A 22,579-nucleotide genomic window follows, 5' to 3' on the forward strand; every position below is an offset into this window, starting at 1 on the left:
AAGCACACGCCTCCAAGCACTCGTGTTGTCTCGTCCACTTCGAAGCTTCAAGCATGTTCGCAACCTCTGCTGCCATTATTACATGGACACAACAGTTTGCAACATGTTAACAGTTTATTCAGTAATATGTTGTTTACATGAGTAAGTGTATGTTTAAGCACCTGTGTGGATGTGCCGTTTATTTGCCAACTCTCAATGTTGACTTGTGGTAGAGACGTAAAGTGAGATTATCATGTTAGTTGCGCAAAACGTACTACAATGAAAAACATCATAATATATGCCCTCTTCTTTACCTAACCTACCTCATTTTGCAATCAACACTAGGCAGACTGCTGTTGGAAACTGTGTGACATTTTCTAGTATAAGATTTAATACTACTCAGTTTGCTAAGAGTGGTATTCTGGCTGTAACTAAAATGTGGCATCGTTTGCTAGAGCAATTCTGTAGTCCTCTGATCTCCAAATTTTCAAGCAAGTGGCAAGTTTATTTCATGCTTTCTGCTAACGTTTCCTGAGTTTCAGGTGGGTCGGTTCTATTTTCTGTTCCCTCATGCTTAATTATTTATCACCCTTTCCTGCAACTTGTGCCTCTTTGAGGGCTGGTTTCCCTTAAGAGTCCTCTTGGCTTTAGTCAGTTGACTGTCGAAAAGGGTTTTCAGTAGAAAATGTTAAGAAAGAAAGTAATTTTATGCGCATATATGTTTTCTTTGATTAACAAAAAGTTAGGTAGTGAAGTGCCGATGAAAATGATGGCAATATTTTGTGGGAATTAATTAGACGAGCAAAACACCAAAATCCCCATTCTAAAGATTACCTAGTCATAAGTACATTTAAGGACTTGCAATAATGTTAGTTTTTTTTTTTAAATATGAAAGATAGGCAGACAGACAGACCATTGTTGCAAAAAGGAATTAAAGACCAGGCCACCCCATTACTCCCCAGGACGAAGAGAACCAGCCCATATCGGACCCCCATTCAGATGAGCAGCTCAGGGAAAAAGTGTGGCGTTTTGTTTCCGATATAATAACTGCAGCGGTGGAGACATATGACAGCAGACAACAGAATCAGTTTAATAACAATTTGGCTATCCCCTCTAAGGTATGACAATACTACTTCCCTTAAGGTTCCCTTTAACAAGCAATTAACCGCTAATAATGCCCCTAAAGATTAAAAATTAACTATAGACATACCTGATATTTCTATTGCTAATCTTAAACCATTTTAAGTATAGAAGGATATGCTTAAAGGCAATGTGTGTGTTGTAAATAATCTGGGTGTCTAGTGACTTTACATCACAAGAGAGAGAGAAGAGAGAGATGAGAGAGAGGAGAGAGAGAGAGAGAGAGAGAGAGAGAGAGAGAGAGATGAAACACTTATTCTACAAGATGACGAGCCTTAATTCAGACGAGCAGCTTAAAGAAAGAGTAGATAGTTTTGTTTCTATTGTGATATCTACCGTGGAAGCCCACAACATCAGAAAGGGAAACCAGAATGATAACGAAGCATTATTGCTTCCAAAGGTAGGCCATAGCCATAATTCTCCCACATAACGAGTATTTTTTTTTCCAAATTAATACAATGTAAAATATTCGTTCCCGAATGTTTCTCATGCTTACCAATTTAGAGGTTTCTAGTTCAAAGGTGCTTTAAATTTGGATTTTTGGAAGAACATAAGAGCATATGCAAAAGTGTTGATTTACAAAATATAACTACATCGATTCTACTGTAATCATTGTTCCATCAAAGAAGCAAAGCTACGTTCAGATACTAAAAGCAAATATTTCTGATTAAAAGCATTAAGACCAAAATAACGTTCTTAGCATTTTTTCATTATATAGCACTTGCACCTTAGGCCAGCGCCTATATTGCCTATCTCAGATATCTCTTATAATGTGAAAATTACCTCTCGTACATCATCCTGAACAGAAAAAATAAACGACGTTTCCAGAAAAATCATGAACATGTGTTTCTTTGTTTGAAACCAAGAAGGTACCAGTTTTGGAATTTGAATATTATTATTATTTTTTTTTTTTGGCTGTTTCCATATTTTGAGACTTTCGGTTGGTTCTAACTTTATGATTCGGTTTTTAGCATCTATTCTTAACATTAATGTTTGTTGCCATTACTTTTGTATTTTAGCCCTGGTGAAGAAGCCGTGCTTCGAAACGTTCAGTAGCGGCTCATCAGTAGGCACTGTGGAACTGCAGCACCCCCTATAGATTTCATATATATGCACAAAATTATGAATATATACGTGAATATGAGAAATTAAGTATAGGTTATCAATAATCCTTTAAAAATTATTAACATTCTCTTGTTTTTGCAAAAAAAGAGCAAATGAATTAAAACAATATGTAAAACTGCGGTGCTCAGCAGTTCTAATTTTGCTAGCAGGGTGATAATGCGGTAGCCAGCCTGCGCGTGGAGGGGAGGGGAGCACTGCCCTCCCGAGTAGTGTTAGTCTAGCTGTTAGAGGGAGGTATGTTTTGAAATTCGTCAGAGCTAAATCATTATCTACTATTAGTGTTAGTGATCAAATTAGTGACGACGCTGATGATATGTAATGCAGGATAATCAACTCAGTAGCGAGTTGCAGTAAGTGGGAAAAAATTATAGCCACATTAATGTCAATGAGTAAAATTCAAAATAGTAACTTTCTGTAGCGGTTCGGCTACCTTCCTCAGCGGGAGAGAGAGAGAGAGGCGAGACAAAGGGGAGGGAGAGAGAAAGTGTGTGTGTGTGTGTGTGTTTATGCAGTTAATATCAAGGAATTTGAAAAAAAAAAAAATTGTAATAAACAGCACCCCCTAGGAATGGTAGCCACGAACCGTCACTGGTTCAAACGTTGGCTGGAAATAAAACTTGAAACCATTTTTTGAAACATGCATCACCTCCTTTTTGTCCTCCTGTATATATATATATAATATATATATATATATATATATATATATATATATATATATACAGACAGCCATGATATAGAAACAACAGGTAGTACCATGCGCATTGCGAAATTCCGGTGTAATTTTATATAACCGGTCGAAGCGACAATTTACTTGTGTAAACATAGGGATAATTGCCTTTGTTACACTTTGAGGTGCGATTTAATAAATATCCCTCTACAGACTTCAGCCATTACTTTCGTATTTTAGCCCTGGTGATGAAGCCGTGCTTTGAAACGTTGTCTGGAAATACAACTCGAAAACTGCTTGAAAAAAAACATGCATCACCTGTGTGTATATATATATATATATATATATATATATGATATATATATATATATATATGAATATATATATATATGATACCCACACATGCACACCACTGTGTGTGTGTGTGTAGATATATATGTATATATATATATATATATATATATATAGATATATATATATATATATATATATATAATATATAGATATATGACTGGTAAAAAATGTTCTGTAACAACAGAATTCCATCTAATAAAAGGAGCCCATAAAAACACCAAAATGTAGAGAGAAAGGTACTATATTTCAGAGACTGCTGTCTCTCTCTTCAGGTATATGAATGAGAAAAGTTTACAGAAAAGGTGGTATTTATACCAAGAGATTCGTCCACAAGTAAGCCAATTTAGGTCACCCCCGCTGATAATCTTCCTTTAATCTTCTTAAGCGTTGGTTGAATGAACACTGCGTCGACGATGTCCGATGTCCAATTCCCTTTTGAGATGTTCATTACCTGCTTCTCTTTTATTAAGGCCGATTCCATCATTTGACTCTTGTACCGGCAGTTGCTGCTATAAATTACACGTGACATATTCCAGTTTATTCTATGGTTATGTTCATTTATATGGTTGAAAATAGCCGAGTTCTGTTGTCCATACCTAACTGACCGTTTGTGTTGTATTAATCTCTGGGGAAGTGATTTACCTGTAAATCCGATGTAAGATTGGTCACAGTCCTGGCATGGGATCTCATATACCCCAGAGTCTTTGGGCGATGTCTTTTGTTGGACGTTAATCAGGGATTTGGCTAAGGTATTTGGGTAGGTAAATGCCAAAGGGTTGGATTTCCCAAGGTGTGAGTTACTCTCTTAATCGTCTCCAGGTGGAATTTTTATTTCATTGTTGGGTGTGTCTCTGGTCTTGTCTTTAGGGGGTCGGTAGAAAATTACGTTTGCTTTTGTTTTTTAATTGCTTTCTCAATTATATGGTCAGGATACTTTAAAGATGAAAGTTGCTTGCGAATTAGTTCAAATTCTTTTTCCAGGAAATCTGGGGAACAAATTCGTAAGGCTCTTAAGAATAGGTTGCTAGCTACACCTGTCTTGATAGTATTGTCATGATAGCTAAAGTAGTGAATATATGAAAGTGAGAACGTTGGTTTTCTGTATATGGTAAATTTGTATTCTGTCGTGTCTCTGATTATTAAAACATCAAGAAAAGGAATTTTGTTGTCTGTTTCCCATTCAACTTTAAATTTGATGCTGGGCACTAATGCGTTTAATTTTGAGAGGAATTCATTAAAATTACCCCACTTATTATCCCAAAATGTTAGTATGTCATCCACGTATCTCATCCACAGCATGTTTTTGGGTTTTATTGCATTTATTACTGTAGTTTCAAAGTATTCCATGTACAGATTGGCTAAAATAGGACTTAAAGGACTACCCATACTACACCCGAATTTTTGCTTGTAGAATGATTCCCCGAATGAAAATACGTTATTAGATGCACATAATTCAACTAACTTTATTATTTTGTCAAGTGCCAAAGGGAAATGATCTGAATAGGGGGATAATTTTTCCCTTAAAAACTGAAGAACGTCCTGTACTGGTACTTTTGTGAATAGGGAGTCTACGTCCAGGCTTAAAAGTTTTATGTTGTGAAGTGGTATATGTGCTTCTCTGAATTTGTGACAAAAGTCTTCCGAATGTTTGATGTGACTGGGAGAAAAAGTGCCTAAAAAAGGAGAAAGGAGGCCAGCTAACCATTTAGAAATTTTGTAATTGAAAGCTCCGGCGCATGAAACGATGGGTCTAAATGGAAGATTGTCTTTGTGAGTTTGGGGAAGACCATAAAAGTAGGGTAATTTAGGATTAATTACTTTAAATTTCTCTAATAGTTCAATACTCTTTTTGTCTTGGCCAATTAATCTTACTTTCCGAAAAAATTCTGTGGGAACGTTCTGGAGGGGATATGTCACGTGTAATTTATAGCAGCAACTGCCGGTACAAGAGTCAAATGATGGAATCGGGCTTAATAAAAGAGAAGCAGGTAATGAACATCTCAAAAGGGAATTGGACATCGGACATCGTCGACGCAGTGTTCATTCAACCAACGCTTAAGAAGATTAAAGGAAGATTATCAGCGGGGGTGACCTAAATTGGCTTACTTGTGGACGAATCTCTTGGTATAAATACCACCTTTTCTGTAAACTTTTCTCATTCATATACCTGAAGAGAGAGACAGCAGTCTCTGAAATATAGTACTTTTCTCTCTACATTTTGGTGTTTTTATGGGCTCCTTTTATTAGATATATATATATATATATTATATATATATCTATATAATATTATATATATATCTATATATAATATATATATTTATATACTATATATATATATATATATATATAGTATATATATATATATATATATATATATATATATAATATATATATATATATTATATCTATCTATATATAGATATATTATATATATATATATATATATATAGTAGATAGATATATATATTAATATAGATATTATATATATATATAATATATATATATATAGATATATCTAATATATATATATCTATATTATATAGTATTTATATAATATATAGAATATATATATATGATATATATATATATAGATATATATATATATATATCTATATCTATACTATATATATATATATACACACACACAGGCGATGCATGTTTCAAGCATGGTTTCGAGTTGTATTTCCAGCCAACGTTGCAAAGCACGGCTTCATCACCAGGGCTAAAATACGAAAGTAATGGCTGAAGTCTGTAGAGGGATATTTATCAAATCGCACTTCAAAGTGTAACAAAGGCAATTATCCCTATGTTTACACAAGTAAATTGTCGCTTCGACCGGTTATATAAAAATACACCGGACTTTCGCAATGCGCATGGGACTACCTGTTGTTTCTATATCATGGCTGTCTGTAAAGACAGCCTCGTCTTACTGAGCGAATCACACGAAAGGAATCACCCAAATTACCATTTATGCAAATGCTGCTTTCATACTTTTTATACAATATCTTTATATCAATAAATCTTTGAGAAAAACCAAATTTACTCAATAGTACCTGATGCAAAAAATCTAAATGTTCGAGACTCTTAACAAACTTATCGTTCCTTGTATCTTGTGTATAGAAAAACAAATCTCGAGTGGTATTATTGCAGTTTATTACTGATCTGCTTGTAGCAGGGCAGTGTTGTCCATCTGGCATAAGCTCTGGCATTACAAAGGAGCCTATATTTCATTAGCTTTGCAAACACTTTATAGTCTGCGTGAAGCAAGGTAACTGGTTTCCAGCTTTCTATATCAGCCTGTCTCCGTTTTTAGCAAGTAATTTAATACTACCTTTGTTTTGACTTAATTGATGATTCCAGTTCCAGTTATAAATAAATCTCAGCGTGTCAAGAAGCTCATCTTTTATGACTCCTCAGAACGTTTTATTAAATCCAATGGGTAAAAAATAATCCATTAAAAAAATATTCCATCATAGATTTTCACCCTGGACAGGGGTAAACACTTCAGAATGTCTTTTGAAACAGTTAAGATTCCCTCTGTATTTTCAAACACTCTCCATCTTTCGAAACTATTTTGGAAATGCTATGATCACTGCATCCATTCTTCTCCCTACCTAACAAGTAAGCAGACACTTTCTCACCCTTAAGAAAATGTTCAACTGTCACCCTTACTTTTATTCCCTCCAAAATCTCATCCTGAATCCTACTCATACTCTGCATCATCAATTGTATACATCAAATAATAACAAAGTAAAGCTTAAGGGCATGTGTATATTTTCAACCAAAATTATTCATAGAAAATCGGGAAAAACGTATTTAAGGTGGATTTAATAAACATTATCAACAAAGGGTGAGTTAGTCTAGGTCCAAATTTTAATTAATGAAGGGTTCGGCATTTTTTAATATAATTTGTTATCCAGCTCTTTTTCCATAACCTGGTGGGTAACATTCTTTTTTTCTTTTTTTACCTGTGAAAGCCAGAACAAAATGGTGGCTGATTGAAGGGCTAAGTTTTCACTCCAACTGGCAGTTGAAGAATATTGTCGAAACTAAAATATGTCGTGTCTCTATGCACATTGAACACTGATCTTAGCATTTTTTTTATTATTTTCTTTTTTTTAGTGCTTCCACTGATTTCGAAGATTTTACTGAGTTTTTACAGTGCATAGCTGAAAATATTCATATTAACTTAATAATAGATAAATGATTTGCTTGGTGAAACGATAGCTGGAAAGGTCTTAGCAGGGAAGAATTATGAGAAAGATATGAAGGCCCATAAAATAACATTTCAAGAAATGTGGGAAATTCTAATGCCACAACTCCTTCATTTCCTTGAGAGGCATAACAATGAGTTAAAGGAGAAAATTGGAAATGCAAAAATGAAGAGTCAGATGAAAGTCTGATATCACTCTTAAGAACTGAATCATTCCAAGATGCTACAAAGGCTTTTGAGCAATTCATGAGTCAGTATTCTCTTGCATTTTACCTGGGGCAGATAGAGATGGTATCTGGGACTAAATCCGAGTTCCTTCAAGATACTGCTTTGGTCACATCAGTTATGCAAAAATGGAACTATTTATTTTACTCAAATACACAAGCTTACTCCTGAGGTAGAAAAAGAGTTTGAGAATGGTAATTTTGTAGTAAGAAAGGGAAAAGCCAATTCAACCAGGTGCCTCTTGATCAGTCTTGAGTGATTGAACGTGATAAGAAAAAAAATGTAAAAACCTGATAGCACTTTCAAGGTGGGTTCAGAGATTGCAAAAGACACCAAAACAAACGTATGGAACTGACCTTTGTCAAAGCATAGTTCATAAAGAAGCAGGTATTGTGAGGCGTCATCAGGACATGGAGGCCGAGTTCAAAGTTGTTCAGAAATTGCAAGCTTTTGAATGTTGTGTTTGCTGAGGGCGCAATAGATGAACGGTCGACATAGCAACCAAAGACCGAGCAGCTGAAGAAATAGAGGAATCACTAATAAATGTACAGATTCTTGGACAGGAACACCTCCAATCTTTTATCAGAGAGTGATTACTTCTAGATGAGGATATTTCTCAACACAAAAGTTTTCATAATCCAATGAAAAAGAGCATTCTGGCAAAATTTTTCAAGCTCTATGATGTGAAAAAATCAGACTGTAAAAAAAAAAAAAAAAAAAAAAAAAAAAAAAAAAAAAAAACTTAAGTGGACAGAAATGTTCTACAAAAGCTGGTTATCTGTTATGCTGCTGGAAGAGATGTGGACCTAGATGAAATCTGGAAGCACGAGTGTTACCAGGGTCTTTGTCCCCAGCAAGAAACAAGGGGAGATTAGAGAAGCGTCAGGAGCATTTGTTAATGGATGCTATGTTGCTCTGACCAGTTTGATGTCACTAATGATTCTACCTTGGTCATTGATGATAGAATTTATTAGTATGGTCACCATTTTTCCAGGTGTTTGACAGGTATAACCATGAATCTCAAAAGCAAGGCACAAGCTTCAAAAGACAAAAAAGCCAACCAATCCGACGACTAACAGAACATGATGAGGTTCAACTTTCGCATGAGTGGAATGGTTTTCTCTGTGGCCCTAAGGAATAAGCTGATCTTGCTCATTTTCTTTCTCGGGAACTGTTTAAATATGCTCCAGAAAACAAGTGTGTGAGTACTGCTGGTGACCTTCGGAAGGTTGACGATGTCCTCTTGCTGAATTAGATCTCAGCTATCTTAAAAGTAATCAAGAGAAAGCTGACACCAGAATAATCTTGTATTGTGTCCACATAACGTCACTTAGATTTGCTGTATGGTCTCGAGATACTGATGTCATGTTACTCCTCATTGCACAAAATGGTATAATGAAAAAAGTAATAATGAAAGCAGGAACAAGCAACGCACCCAAGTATACATTCTTGTGAAAGACATTATATCAAGGTGGAATTTTCAAGAAGAGCAAACAGCAAAGGGATTGCTGTCATTCCATGCTGTCACTGGTTTGGACACCACATCATTCTTGTTTGGACATACAAAGAGGACAGCATTACCTGTATACCTGGATCATCCTACACATCTGTTAGGCCTTGGGAAGGATCCCATATCAAAATAATCTTTAGCCGAGGTGGAAGGATTTGTGTGTTTGTTATACGAGGTTCCTGAAGCTATGACAACACATATAGTAAGAGCCGTTTTGTTCTCTAAAGGAGTCACTCAAGAACGTCTTCCACCAACAAGTGATACTTTATGGCATCACATCATGCGAACACATCTTCAGGCTTCTGTATGGCTTAAAGCAACAGAATCTTATCCAACAATTCCAAAACCTAGGGCCAGAGTCTTGTATAAATCTAATTAGATTCAGTTGTAGTGAAATGTGTGTTACGCGTAGATGTGACTGTCGAAAAGTATAAATATCTTGTAATGGCTTGTGTAAGTGCTCTGGACAGTGCTTCAGTACGAATGATAATAGCTGCGAAAATATGATTGACAAATTTAACAGGTCTGAATACTTTTCCAGGTTAATAGTGTACGATACAATTTACTATCACACTGCAATTGAACATTTTTATCTTAAGTTTTTAACTTGGCTTAAGTATAATTTATTGTCGCCTGCTGTTATCTTTGCCTTCAGCTAGACACATTCAGAGAATTTACAGAAGCAAGTGCAAGGTATTGTACTGAAAATATTATGAAGTACAATGGAAAAACCATGTGCAAAACCACTGGAAAAAACTTAACTCACTTCAATTAAATTGAAGGAAAACGGCTCAATTACCACTCTATACTTCTACCTAAACAAATTAAATATACTGCTGAAAAATAAGACACTTATGAAAATTTTAACTACAAAAATTTATTATTAAACTCAAAATTTATAAGTGAAATTCCCGGTCTCAGGGAAATTTACTGTTACTTGAAAACAACAAAAGCTTAATTAATTCTTGAGTAATTATTAAGTAAAATTAATCAAAATTAATTTATCACAAAAATCAAGGAAATTAATTAATCAAGCAATTAAATTACTCAAGAAAATTCTATTTGTTAACTAATAACTAGAATTTGAAAATTAACTCACAAGTGTTAAACCACAACAAAAATTGAAAAGAATTCTAAGTAAATGCAAAGTAATTCACAAGTGTTAAACTCAGTTAAATATGCAATGATTAATTAATGAAAACAATTAAGTTAATCAAATTAATTGTGAATGTAAATGCAAACGCATCAAAAATGTGGAAAATACCACAATTGCAAAAATACTGAGGAAGCATTAATCACACAGAATATATAAAAAACAAACGTATGTCAGAAAAATGGATAAATGCACACATAAATCACTTTAATGAGAAAAATGGATAAATGCACACAAAAAATCACTTTAATAAGAAAAATGGATAGATGCACAAAACATCACTTTAAAAGACTTAAACACAAAAAAAAATTTGCAATGTGTAAAAAATGAAATAGTTTCACCAAACCACTGTAAATGTTTTTAAGTTGCAACTTAAAACTTGTAATAACACATTACCTTGGTACCAATTATGTTTCTTCTGCAGCTAGCTCCAAAAATTCACCATATTCCAAAAATTCACCATAGTATTAAAAACGGCGTCGTTGCACACTTGTACAATGTCTGCTCAGATTCCACAATAAGAACTAAGCAATATAAATAACTCTAAGAAATACCAAATCTAAAATTTATGAGTGACTGCCCGCTAAGTATAAAATCTTTACATTAATGTAAAGCCAAATTCTCTCATACGGAAAGAGAGAGAGAGAGAGAGAGAGAGAGAGAGAGAGAGAGAGAGAGAGAAGTGGGGGAGAAAGACTCTCAACTAACGCGTATGGTCTCTGATATCAGAATGAAAAAATTTTGCTCTCGCAGTATTGAAACTGATCAGTGGACCTCGGCCTTAAAATGGTTGAGCGAACGATTTTGGCAACAAGGGAAAGCTAATATCGTAAAGATTCTCTTTGTATTTAGTCATAAATAAATGTTATTTATGATTACAATCATAAATAACATTTATTATTACGTGATTTAAGACAATAAAACTCTTTTAAAATGAAAGATATGATTAAAGAATTTTCTTGAATGAAAGTAATTGTCATCATTTACGCTGTTTACGAGTCAACAAATTGTCTTTTGACAAATCGAGAGATATAAGAGTTAATTTACCAGTAATACTAGATAGTTTTCAATACAAAAACATTTCTAACTACTTATATGAAATGAAGGTATCAGACGTACATGAAACGTTTTAGGCAGACGCCTTCTAGAACGATCTTATAAAAGATGATGCAATCTTCAAGTGGTTTCTCAACAAGACACAAGTCTGAAACAAGTCACAAGTGTCGTAAGATTGTTTAAAAAAAAAAAAATTGGAACTACGCGGCATCAAGTGATGACAGCAATTTCCTGCTTCGAATGGACAATGCTAATCTCTCTCGTTTTTCACATTCTCTGTTATTCTTAACTTTTGAATTATGTTATGCGAAATCGGAACATACATTATCAGAACATATTAACTCTAAGCAAAATAAGGAATATGAAAATATTGCAAATAATTTCACAAAACTTCATACAGTCACTGAGGGGAAGATTTGCATTGCGAAAGCAACAGCATATAAGAATATATATCACAAAAATCATGTAAGAAGGAGAGTGAAAAATGGGACTTGGACCAAGTACTTTTGTAGTTTATTCTTCACTTACAAGTTCAATCTGAGTACAAACTGTTTACAGAGCTTTATATACAAAATTGAGTAGAGGTGTGCAGAGTTACAGTTTCTTGATTTGGGCAGCATATTCTCCAAACAGAAAGAACATGTAAAGAGGATCAAGGGCTATTCCAGAGTGGAGGTTAAAATTCCTAGTGAAGATTCTTTTCTGATAGTCGTTGGCCTTGCAGATTATAGATGAATTATCCCAGTTAATATCATGGCCTGTCTTGAGCCAATGATCTGAAATGCCAAAGTTTGTTAGGCCTCTTGAAAGAGCATATTTGTGTTGAGAACATCTCTTTTTTAGTCCTTTTAAAGTTTGGCCAATATAATTTGATTACAATCTTTACAAGGAATACTGTGTACAATATTGTTTGAATTGGACGGACTATTTTCAATTAACATATTTCTTACTTAAAGTGTTTTTATATTTAAACCCTAAATTAATATCAATAGTTTTTGAACTGTTATTGCATATATTTTATTCGAGTGGAAAGGTAGACAGAAAATATTCTTAAGTTCTGTATTAACAATGGTTGAAATGTAATATTTCATCTTTGCCTTATTCTTACACAATTCAAAAAAATGTGAAAGATGACATAATGAATCTCCTATTCTGTTAATAATTTTCAACTCATCGTCCAAGAATTCAAGAATACAAATTCTAAGTGCGCCAAGATACATACTACTAATGTTAATATCTTAATTTGTTTAGCTTGGTTTGAATAAGAATGGATATATCACAATTTTTTTTTTTTTTTTTTTTTTTGGTTTCCTGTATACTTTGAAGCAAAAGTTAGTATCATTTCTGATAACTAAGGCATCCAGAAATGGGATTCAATTATTTTCTTCATATTCTATTGTGAATTTTATGGCAGGTGCAAGATTAATAATTGTATTCAGGAAATCTGGTACATTTTCATCATCTTTTACAATATATAAACAGTCACCTACATATCTTACCCGAAGAACCTCAGAGAATAGATTCCTTGGAATAAGCCTAGCCTGAAAAAATTCCATGTAGATATTAGAAGGAAGGGTGAAAGAGGGTTTCCCATAGCCATGCAAAATATTTGTTCCTAAAAGTTGCCATTGAAGGTGAATTTACAATTTGTTATACAAAGGGTTATCAATTAAATAAGGAAATTGGTAGGTAATTCTAAATTATATGAATCAAAATTTTATGATAGCTATAAAGGTAAGTCATCAATAGGTACTTTAGCGAATACAGATGTCAAAGCAAAACTGGTCATTTTATCTGTATTGGATAATTTAATACAGGACATTCTAGAACAGATATCAACAGAATTTTGTAAAAGAGAGTTTGAAATAGTACCTAAGATGTGTGATAGTAATTCAACTAAATATTTACACAATTTCATATCTGCAATACCGATTCTAAAAACTATTGATATTAATTCAGTATTTATTTAAGAACTATGTTGATTAAGAATTGTCTGTCCAATTCAAACAATATCCCTTGTAAAGATTGTAATCAAAATTATATTGGACAAACATCAAAAGGACTGAAACAGAGATCTTCCCAACTCAAATATCCTTTTTCAAGAGGCCTTACAAACAATGGCATTTCAGATCATTGGCTTAAGACAGGCCATGCCATGACTGGGATAATTCATCTCTAATCTGCAAGGCCAATGACTATCAGAAAAGAAATCTTCTGGGAATTATGTTCGTTGAAGCCACATGCACCAGAAATTTTAACCTCCACCCTGGATTAGCCCCTGATCCTCTTTGGCTCCTCTCTGTTTGAAGAACATGCTGCCCGAATCAAGAAACTGTAACTCCGCCCACCACTATTCAATTTTTTTATATACAGCTCTGTCAACTATGTTTGTGCACAGTGTGAACTTCAAAATGTAGAGTAAACTACGAAAGTACTTGTTCCAAGTCCCGTTTTTTGCTCGCCTTCTCACGTGGACTTTCGTGCTACATTAAATATATATATTATATATTCTACCATCCTGACTAAGGTTACACTCCCAAACCCAAAAGTGTCATATTGTCTCGTATTAGTCAGGTTAGAGATTCCCGTTTCTAATCAACCATGGAATCGGACCCATCTGTAATAATGATAATAGGTGTATAGACATCCCCCACGTCACTCTTTTCAAAGTATTTACGTAAAGAGAGTATTTTCACACTTCTCTCTCCTTTTCAAAAGGTAACAGTTTTTCTAAGTTTTTATAGAATGTGTCCTACCTTTTCGATGGGCGTTTTCTCCCGACACTCGGAGCAACCACTTGATCTATTCTCGTTTGCACAAAGAATGCGTCTTCCACAAGTACCCTGAACTAGTAGGCCTGTAATACGCGTACAAACGAATGTACACGCTTCACAAACGGGGGAACAATCTCTGAGTCAAGTTGCTTGTTCAGCAAATACCTTTTTCTCCAAGTGAACTCGCAGTGCACCACCTCTTGTCTCTAAGGGAGGAGAGCTATGTGACTTTACTATCATATAAAACATATTATTCGCCATTGCCCCTCTTTTCACCTCCTAGAGGAGCTTGGCTACCCCATGCTAGCTCCCGCCTAGCCACCAGACACACAAGCGTCCTACAATATATATAAAACCAGAGTCTGGCTCAAAAAAGAAAATAGTGCACTCCCGTCGCACACCATATCGGCAACTAATGCACAATGTATCAATTTACCACATGACTTAGAGCCACCTCCGTTGCTGGAGCACTTGTGCTTCGTCGAATTCATAAAAGTTTAAGAACTCTAAGCACACAAATGGCCATCAGTATAGCGCCTAACATGATCATTACTATTGGTATAGTATAACAGTCATCGAAAAAAAAAGGTTCATCTTCGCCACTATCTTCGAGCGGCGGGACTGTAACGGACTCCACTGTAGGCGGGATTCGAACCGCCTTATGGCTTCCATGTAGGTGTCGGTGAAACACCTTTATCGACGAGTTGTAGACACGCCGACTAAGTACCATGAAGAAATCTGAAAGAAACCTGCAGGAACTGTCAAACAGCTGGGATCCCTGTAGAACGAGCGAATTGTTGTCTCCGTTGCACATAGTAGAAATCTTGCATCTGATGCAGAAGACCGCTGTCGTTATCTCCGTCGATATTACTTAGTATGGATCGGGGAATTCTCTAAAGTCACAATGAGTCGGTAAGTCCTCGTGAGCTCATTCTAGTTCGCAACCTGACAGGTCAATACGTCGAAGAGTAAATATCCTACTTTCACACACATATCTATCATAAACTAACACACATCCCAGTTCATAGTCCTGCCGAGGACTGGAATTCCTCACCTATTATATACATAACCTCTACCCCCGTCCAAACCACTACTGTCCCCTGGAAAGAACTAGGAAATGGGCTAAGATTATAACTGTGAAATGGTTTTTTATCACTAACTGGTATGTCAACAAGTAACCCCTTATCAGATAACTGTACCTTTAAAACCCAATAGTATCTATGAAGTAATTCCCCCATAAAAATTATATTTGATCCCCATTCATATGCTGCGTCTTTTAAGGTTGACTCCAAAGTTCCCAACGGCAACATTTCCCTCGAAATTTTCCCTTGTAAAGCTGCTATAATTGCTTCCACTTGACTTTTCATCTCATTCAACAAAGATTCTGTTTCTTTTTCAAAATTCAACAGTGTAGTGTGTATAGTGAAAAATGTTATGGTGATGTCTAGGTCTTCCCGGATCCCTTTTACTGTCACATGTAATATGTTACTTGATTTCCTCAACTCATTAAATCCATTTTCTAATTTCTCATTTCTCCCTCTTAGAGAATTCAGAGCTTTCCCATGTTCGGCGAGTTCCACCTCTAATATTCCAACCTTCACCAAACTCGCTATTGCCACTCCTGCTATGGCTGCAATAGCTACACCCCCCGCCGCCAACAACTGCACTGCCCTTTTCTGTCTTCTAGGCGGGTCCCTCCCCCTAACTGGTTTTGTCTCTTGGACCCAAGTGAGTGTTTCCCCGATCTTGCCTTGGACCCTGTTTGCAGTTATTTTGATTTCCGTTAAAAGACGTCCCAGTGATGCAGACAAGTTTCTTGTAGTCTCAAGTTCGTCTAACATGTTTATCAGTCCTTCGACTCTGCTTTGCGATCCTTCGAGTTCTAATCTGGCTGAACCCAAACTTTCGAACTCAATGCTCAACGTAACTTTATCAGATGATAACCACACTAAGTGGTCTTCTTCTTCAATTAGTACTCTGGGACCCAGGCGTACTTTCGTCTTTGCAAGCGCCACTAATCCAGGGCAACGATTAAACAATATTTCAGCATCTGACAGAACGAGAAAGAAAAGAAAAGGAAAGCTGTCAGTTGTTTAATCTTCTCAGACGACGTTAAGAAAAGAAAAAAAAAACATATATAATTCAACCTCTTTTCCCAAAACGGAATGTGTACCGTTACAGAATCTGCTAGCGCAGCAACCCTATCGACCAGAAAAGACCAGAAAAAAAAAATCCCCTTACATGACATGTTCTCGTGAAATGCCATAATCAGCATCTCCGAAAACAGTGCAAATCCCCGAGTAATCAATTCCAAAGGGAAGATTCGCAACTGGATTCCTTACAGCAACCTTAGCAAAAAAGAAACCCACCTATGAACACGTCAGGTGCTTCGCATTGCAGCATATTCAGACTCGCGACGCTAGAAACTCGTGACTCTAAAAAAAAAAATGTTGAGTACTGAACTTCGTAAGCACACTCCGCAGAACCATCTCATTATACATAAACCATCATCTTAATAATAACACCACTCAGGTGATATAAATAATTCCTCTATTTAATTACTGACCCCACGCCAAAAAGACCATCCCGTTTCTCAGCTAAAGCAAAAATTTGCCGAAAAATATTAACCCCGAAATCTTACGCCAAAACGCCGCAGATTTACATATAATAAGAGAAAAAAACATTAGAAGGAAGTAAAGGAGAAGGAAAAAAAATGTGAAGCCATTCTGTCATCAAATTGCAAAAACAGATAACAAGGAAAAAAAAAGGAAAAATGAATGCAATTGCGCAATCATATATTAATTGCCACAACCAATTCTTTTCAATTTCGAGATATGTGTTAGCCTCGACTGACCTGTTTGTTCATTTAAAACTACAACCCTATTTCCAATTTTCTCTTCAATGACTTTAAAAGGACCTTCAAACTTCGGGCCTAGTTTGTAATTTAACTCATTTCTCACATTAAGTTTTAAAAATACCTTATCACCGACATTGATCTTGGGATCAGATGATTTACTAATACTCTTCTGAACCATATCTCTGGTTGTGGACTTGAGATTACGGCTGAGACATGCGTGTCTCTCTCTCGCTGTGGATATCAGCGCTTCAACCGTATCCTCCCCCTGGTGAGGCGTAGTTATCAAATCAAATATGCCTCGCGCTGGATAACCAAACAAAGCTTCAAATGGGGACATTTTAATTGAATCGCTAACCATGGTGTCAATTTCTATCATTACCACCTACCGTTTTTCTGAGCGCTTCGAGCACTTTCCTGTTTGCTCGTTCGCACAACCCATTAGCCTCGGGTCTGTATGGAATAATTGTTACTTTCTGTATCCCCATGACTTCAGCTAAACACTCCAAGGTTTTGTTCACAAATTCCCTCCCATTGTCGGTTAATAGAACTTCGGGTGAACCATATCTGCAAACGATACCATTGAAAAACGCTATGGCTACTTCTTCGGCCGTTTTATGCTTAAATGGGAAAATTTCTACTATCCTTGTAAGTTCATCTATTATCACTAGCAAGTACTTGTTCGCATATCTAGACTCACAAAAATTCCCTAAGACATCCATATGTATTCTCTGAAAAGGCCTACTTGGTATAGGATACGATCCTAATTTGCATGACGTTGTCCTAGCAGGTTTACATGCGTTGCACACCACACAATTCCTTACGAAATTTTCCACATCTTTACCCATATTTTTCCAAATGTATTTAGCACGAACCTCATCATATGTTTTTTCTATTCCCAAGTGAGGACTACCGAACCTGCAATGAACTATATCTAAAACCACTGGAATTAGGACTTTCGGAATTACGATCTGTGTCGTATCTCCTTTACTTTCACTGTTTCTCAACTCATATTTAATTTTCCTAACCAACAGATTTCCTTCTGACTCCAAACCCGAAAAAGGCAAGCTATAACGTTTCTTGACTATTCCCCTCTCAGAAATGCTTTTGCATCTGCTAAAACCTCGTCTTCACCTTGCCTTAGCTCTATGAGAGGTATATCCCATTGTATGGCTTCGCTAGTGACCTGCGCGTCTCGGAAACCTTCCGCGTCATGAAAACTCCTGCTGAGAGCATCAGCAACAACATTAAATTTGCCCTCTATATATTTGAGCTTTGCATCAAAATCTGTGATAGTTAGAAACCATCGAGCTCTTTTGGGAGACAAATCGAGTTTATTAAAAAGATCGAGTAATGGTTTGTGGTCTGTAAGAACTTCTACTTTATTCCCCATCAGTAACATTTTAAAATGAACTAAGCTCGACACAATTGCAAAGGCTTCCTTATCTATGGTGGCCATGGACTTCTCGTTGCTGCCTTTTGTCCTGAACTTCCTGCTATAAAAAGCTATAGGATGAAATTTCCCATCAAACTTTTGCATAAGGCAAGCACCTATACCTTCCTGGCTTGCATCAGTCACTAATGTAAAAGGTTCCTTAAAATCTGGAAACTTCAAAACCGGGGGATTCATTAGCGAGTCTTTAAGCTTTTGAAAACTCTCCGCCCGGGGTTCCTTCCATTGAAATTGAACGTCTTCCCGCAACACTTCAGTTAGGGGAGCTGCTATGTTAGAAAACCCTTTTACGAACCTCTTGAAAAAACCAGCGATACCCAAGAATGACTTAATCTCTTTCTTTGATCTGGGGGTGCGAAAATTCGCTATTGCTTTGACTTTATCGTCATTTACTCTAACCCCTTCCTTAGATATGACGTGACCTAGATATGTGATCTGCTTTTTCAAGAACGAGCACTTGGCTAGCTTGATTTTCAACCCCACTAATCTAAGCCTCCTAAGTACTTCTGTAAGCACTTCCAGGTGTTGCGCGATCGTGTCCGTTGCGATCAGGATGTCATCCATATACACAAAAACATTTTTGCCCAATAACCCGTGCAAAACTGTGTTCACCAACCTGGTAAAAGTCATTGGACTACCTGATAAACCTAAAGGCATTCGCGTAAATTCATAGTGTCCCTTAGGCACTGAAAAGGCGGTATATTCCTTGCTACTCTCGCTGAGAGGGACCTGTAAGAAACCTTGCGCCAAATCAATTGAGCTATAAATATTATGTCCCCCAATTTTGACAAAAAGATCTGGTATGCATGCGACTGGGTAGCGGTCAGGGATCGTTTTCTCATTTAAACGTCTAAAATCGACGCATACACGGACCGAACTGTCTTTCTTAGGTACCGCTAACAAGGGAAAGTTGTAAGGAGACACGCTGGGTCTAATGATTCCTTCTTCTTCCCATCTATTAACCTCTTTCTCTACCTGTTCTCTGATTTTGAAAGGTATGCGATATGCAGGAATATAAATAGGTTTTGAGTTGCTCTCCAAATTTACCTTATGCTCTAACACATTAGTCAACCCCAATTTATCACCTTGCAAGGCTACCGTATCCCCAAATTCTGCCAAGAGCCTGCTTATCACTTCAACGTGTTCGTTATAATCCGCATTAGCCAAATGTTCTCAGAATGTTCGTTTCCTTGATTGTATTTCTGCCTCCGAAAACCACAGAACCACTATCACAATTCCAATCTTGGAAATCCACTATATATGTGTTTTTCTGGTATCTCCTAGCTGTATCATTACAGTTTAATAGCTCCACCCACGTAACCCCATTCTTGGATACACTGTTTACCGATACCGTGCTAACAACTTTTCTGAGCTTTTCGCTGTTTTCAATAACACACACATCTGTGGGTTTTCTCATTTCCTTCAATTTAACTTTTACCATAATCTTTGAACCTGGTAGTAACATAATATCTTCAAATAAAACACCTCTATATTTGTGGTTAGTATCTCCCCTTGCCACCGCCCCATACAAATTACCACCCTCAGTATTATCCCGAGTATTGTTAGTATCAGAAATAACATCCATATTAGTATCATCACCAGCATTGTTAGTATCATTGTTACCACTATGAACTCTGATAGAACCCCCGTAATCATCTCCCATATCACCAACGTGTGTTTTAACATTACCTTTCCCCATAACACTCGTATCACCGCCATTAATACCACCGAGCACCTCTCCTCTTTCAATAACCTCCATGTCCTCCATTCTATTCACGTCCTCATATGGTATGAGATAACCCGTTTTTCCTATTGTTATCCCATTAGCACCCGCATGGATCGAAATCTTGTGTCTTTTACAAGCAGGATGACCCAACAAGATTTTATTACCTAACGCAATTCCTTTTATTACCAAAAAAGGTTCTGTTAACACTCTGTCACCGAGAGCAAACTGTATTTGAACACAACCCAGGGTGTTTAATCTATGAGCTTGCACATCACACACCGTCTCCGTTGAGGGCTGCAAAGGGTAATTGGAGAACATAGATTGATACAAATTATAGTCCATTAGATTTATTGATTCCGCCCGGTGTTCTATAAAAACCGGGATATCCACATCCCCTACTGTTCCATAGACTATAGGCTTGGGCTCTGGGGCGTCCCCCACGAGACCACAATGGCATATACCAGTCACCTGTACCCTTTTTGTTGACCGGGCTTCCAAAAATTTCGCCGATCCCTTTGCCCTCTGGTTTGACCTGCCTGGGAAGTTCTCACATTATAATTATCCAAGCAACCTTGAGGTGCAAGCCTCGCATCTCTCCATATCTGAGACGGACAAGACTGCCAATAATGATCAGTACTTTTACACATTCCAAACTATTTAACCCTACACATTTCTTTGGATGTCCTGGTTTATTGCAGTTGAAACAACGCAACTGCTGTTGCTTTTGATCGATCGATCTTTTGTTATACTCAACTTTTGCAGCACAGACAATGAGGAGAAAGTTCCGTGTCTCTCTGTATTCTATCCCTCGGGCCTGTCCCGTTAAAAATTATGCTATCTACAGTGGGACATTTAGACCTGTGTTTATCTATTTGGGTATAAAGTAATTCTTTGTCTGAGGTAGGCTCAACCTTTTCATCAAAGCTATCCACTATTGCATCGGGTACCTCGTGTAAGAGCAGGGAAAAATAGATCAGTTTATGAACATTATTTAGAGGGAGATTATCCCCTGTAACCCATTTAGATGTTTTCAATTTTCCTACCCAATCTGCCACGGCGTCAAACAGCTTTGAACTATGTTCTACAAGGCTATTAGTGCCTTTCCGTAGTTTATAAAGACCTCGAAGGTCTCTCACCATATATCCGTGTTCCTTTGAGCCATATGCTGTTTTCAAAAATGCTTGCAAGTCTGTCCAGGTATGACATTTTGTAGATTGGAAACTCCTTGACCTATGACTGAGGTCTCCCTTATTGAAATCTAGCAAAGCTTTTGCCTCTCTGAATGCCTCTACATCGTCTACTATATTCTTTCCCGCTAAATAGTTATTAACTCCTTCTATGAAGATATTTACAGGCTGTGACAATACGCCATCCACAATCCCTTTGAATGGGCTGACCCCAGCAGTAATGTTCGTCACGTGATGTAGTAGCGTCGTAGGTTTAGCATCCGCCATTTTATCTTGTTTCCCAAGGCTGTTTTTTCTGCTACACTTCCCCGATCTCAATAACATCAATGTATTTATATACACTAAACCCAATCAAGAAAAATCAACACAAATTTTCCCCCAATAATGGATAACAAAAGGTAAGAGTGCCCCGTCCCCAATCACAAAATCAACCCCACAAAAATGACAATAAAAAAAATAATAATAAGGAGGGGATAGGAAAAGAAAAAGAATGCAAGATGTTTCCGAGCCAACTCGCCTCTCTCTCTCTCTCTCTCTCTCTCTCTCTCTGGCGTGACTCGCTGCAAAAATCCCACTCAGGTAAGTTCGCCACACACAAATATAAGGAACATGAACAAGAACAAAAGGGTAAAGAAAATCCACAAAATATAAAGAGAAAAAAAATAAGAAAGAAAAAAAACCCGAAAATACACTTACGTCTTCATATGACCGTAAACCGAATTCATATACACCGCAAATATGCGCGAACTGCAAAACACTTTAATATGTCGAAAATTAAACTTTTCATCCTCACGTTTTTTTTAAACACCTTTATTCCGTAATCTCAAGAAATCAAACTGACTTGGCTTGGGAGAGGAAGTCTGAGGAACAGCTTCTCTCTGTCGAATCAGCAGTAATGACCCTGAGTTGCCTGTGACATGATTAATAACCTCTTTTCCTACCAAAAAAAAAGACGAAACCCCCTATTTCTAACTGGTCACCAGTCCCTTCGGAGCGTACCTACAGCTTGAAAGATATATAAAAAGCCTTTACCACTGCTACCACTGTTTTCCCCTCCTTATCCCCTAAACCTCACGAACTGGGAACTCTTACCTGTTGCCAACGGTGCCCTGTCTGTAAGATGTCACGAGGCTTATTAAGACTGCGTAAATATAAAATATACC

At 36.6% G+C, this 22,579-nt stretch overlaps 1 protein-coding gene across 3 annotated transcripts in view; it reads left to right on the forward strand.

Moving 5' to 3' along the window:
* LOC135225799 (uncharacterized) overlaps window positions 1–22,579 on the forward strand; it is a 416,906-nt gene that overhangs the window by 333,898 nt on the left and 60,429 nt on the right. For all 3 annotated transcript variants that reach the window (XM_064265290.1, XM_064265289.1, XM_064265288.1), the window contains one exon: window positions 942–1,097. In XM_064265290.1, coding sequence (XP_064121360.1) covers window positions 942–1,097 — 156 coding nt within the window. The remainder of the gene's footprint in view (window positions 1–941; window positions 1,098–22,579) is intronic.

Source organism: Macrobrachium nipponense, chromosome 13 (assembly GCF_015104395.2).
Source record: "Macrobrachium nipponense isolate FS-2020 chromosome 13, ASM1510439v2, whole genome shotgun sequence".
Lineage (NCBI taxonomy): Eukaryota > Metazoa > Arthropoda > Malacostraca > Decapoda > Palaemonidae > Macrobrachium > Macrobrachium nipponense.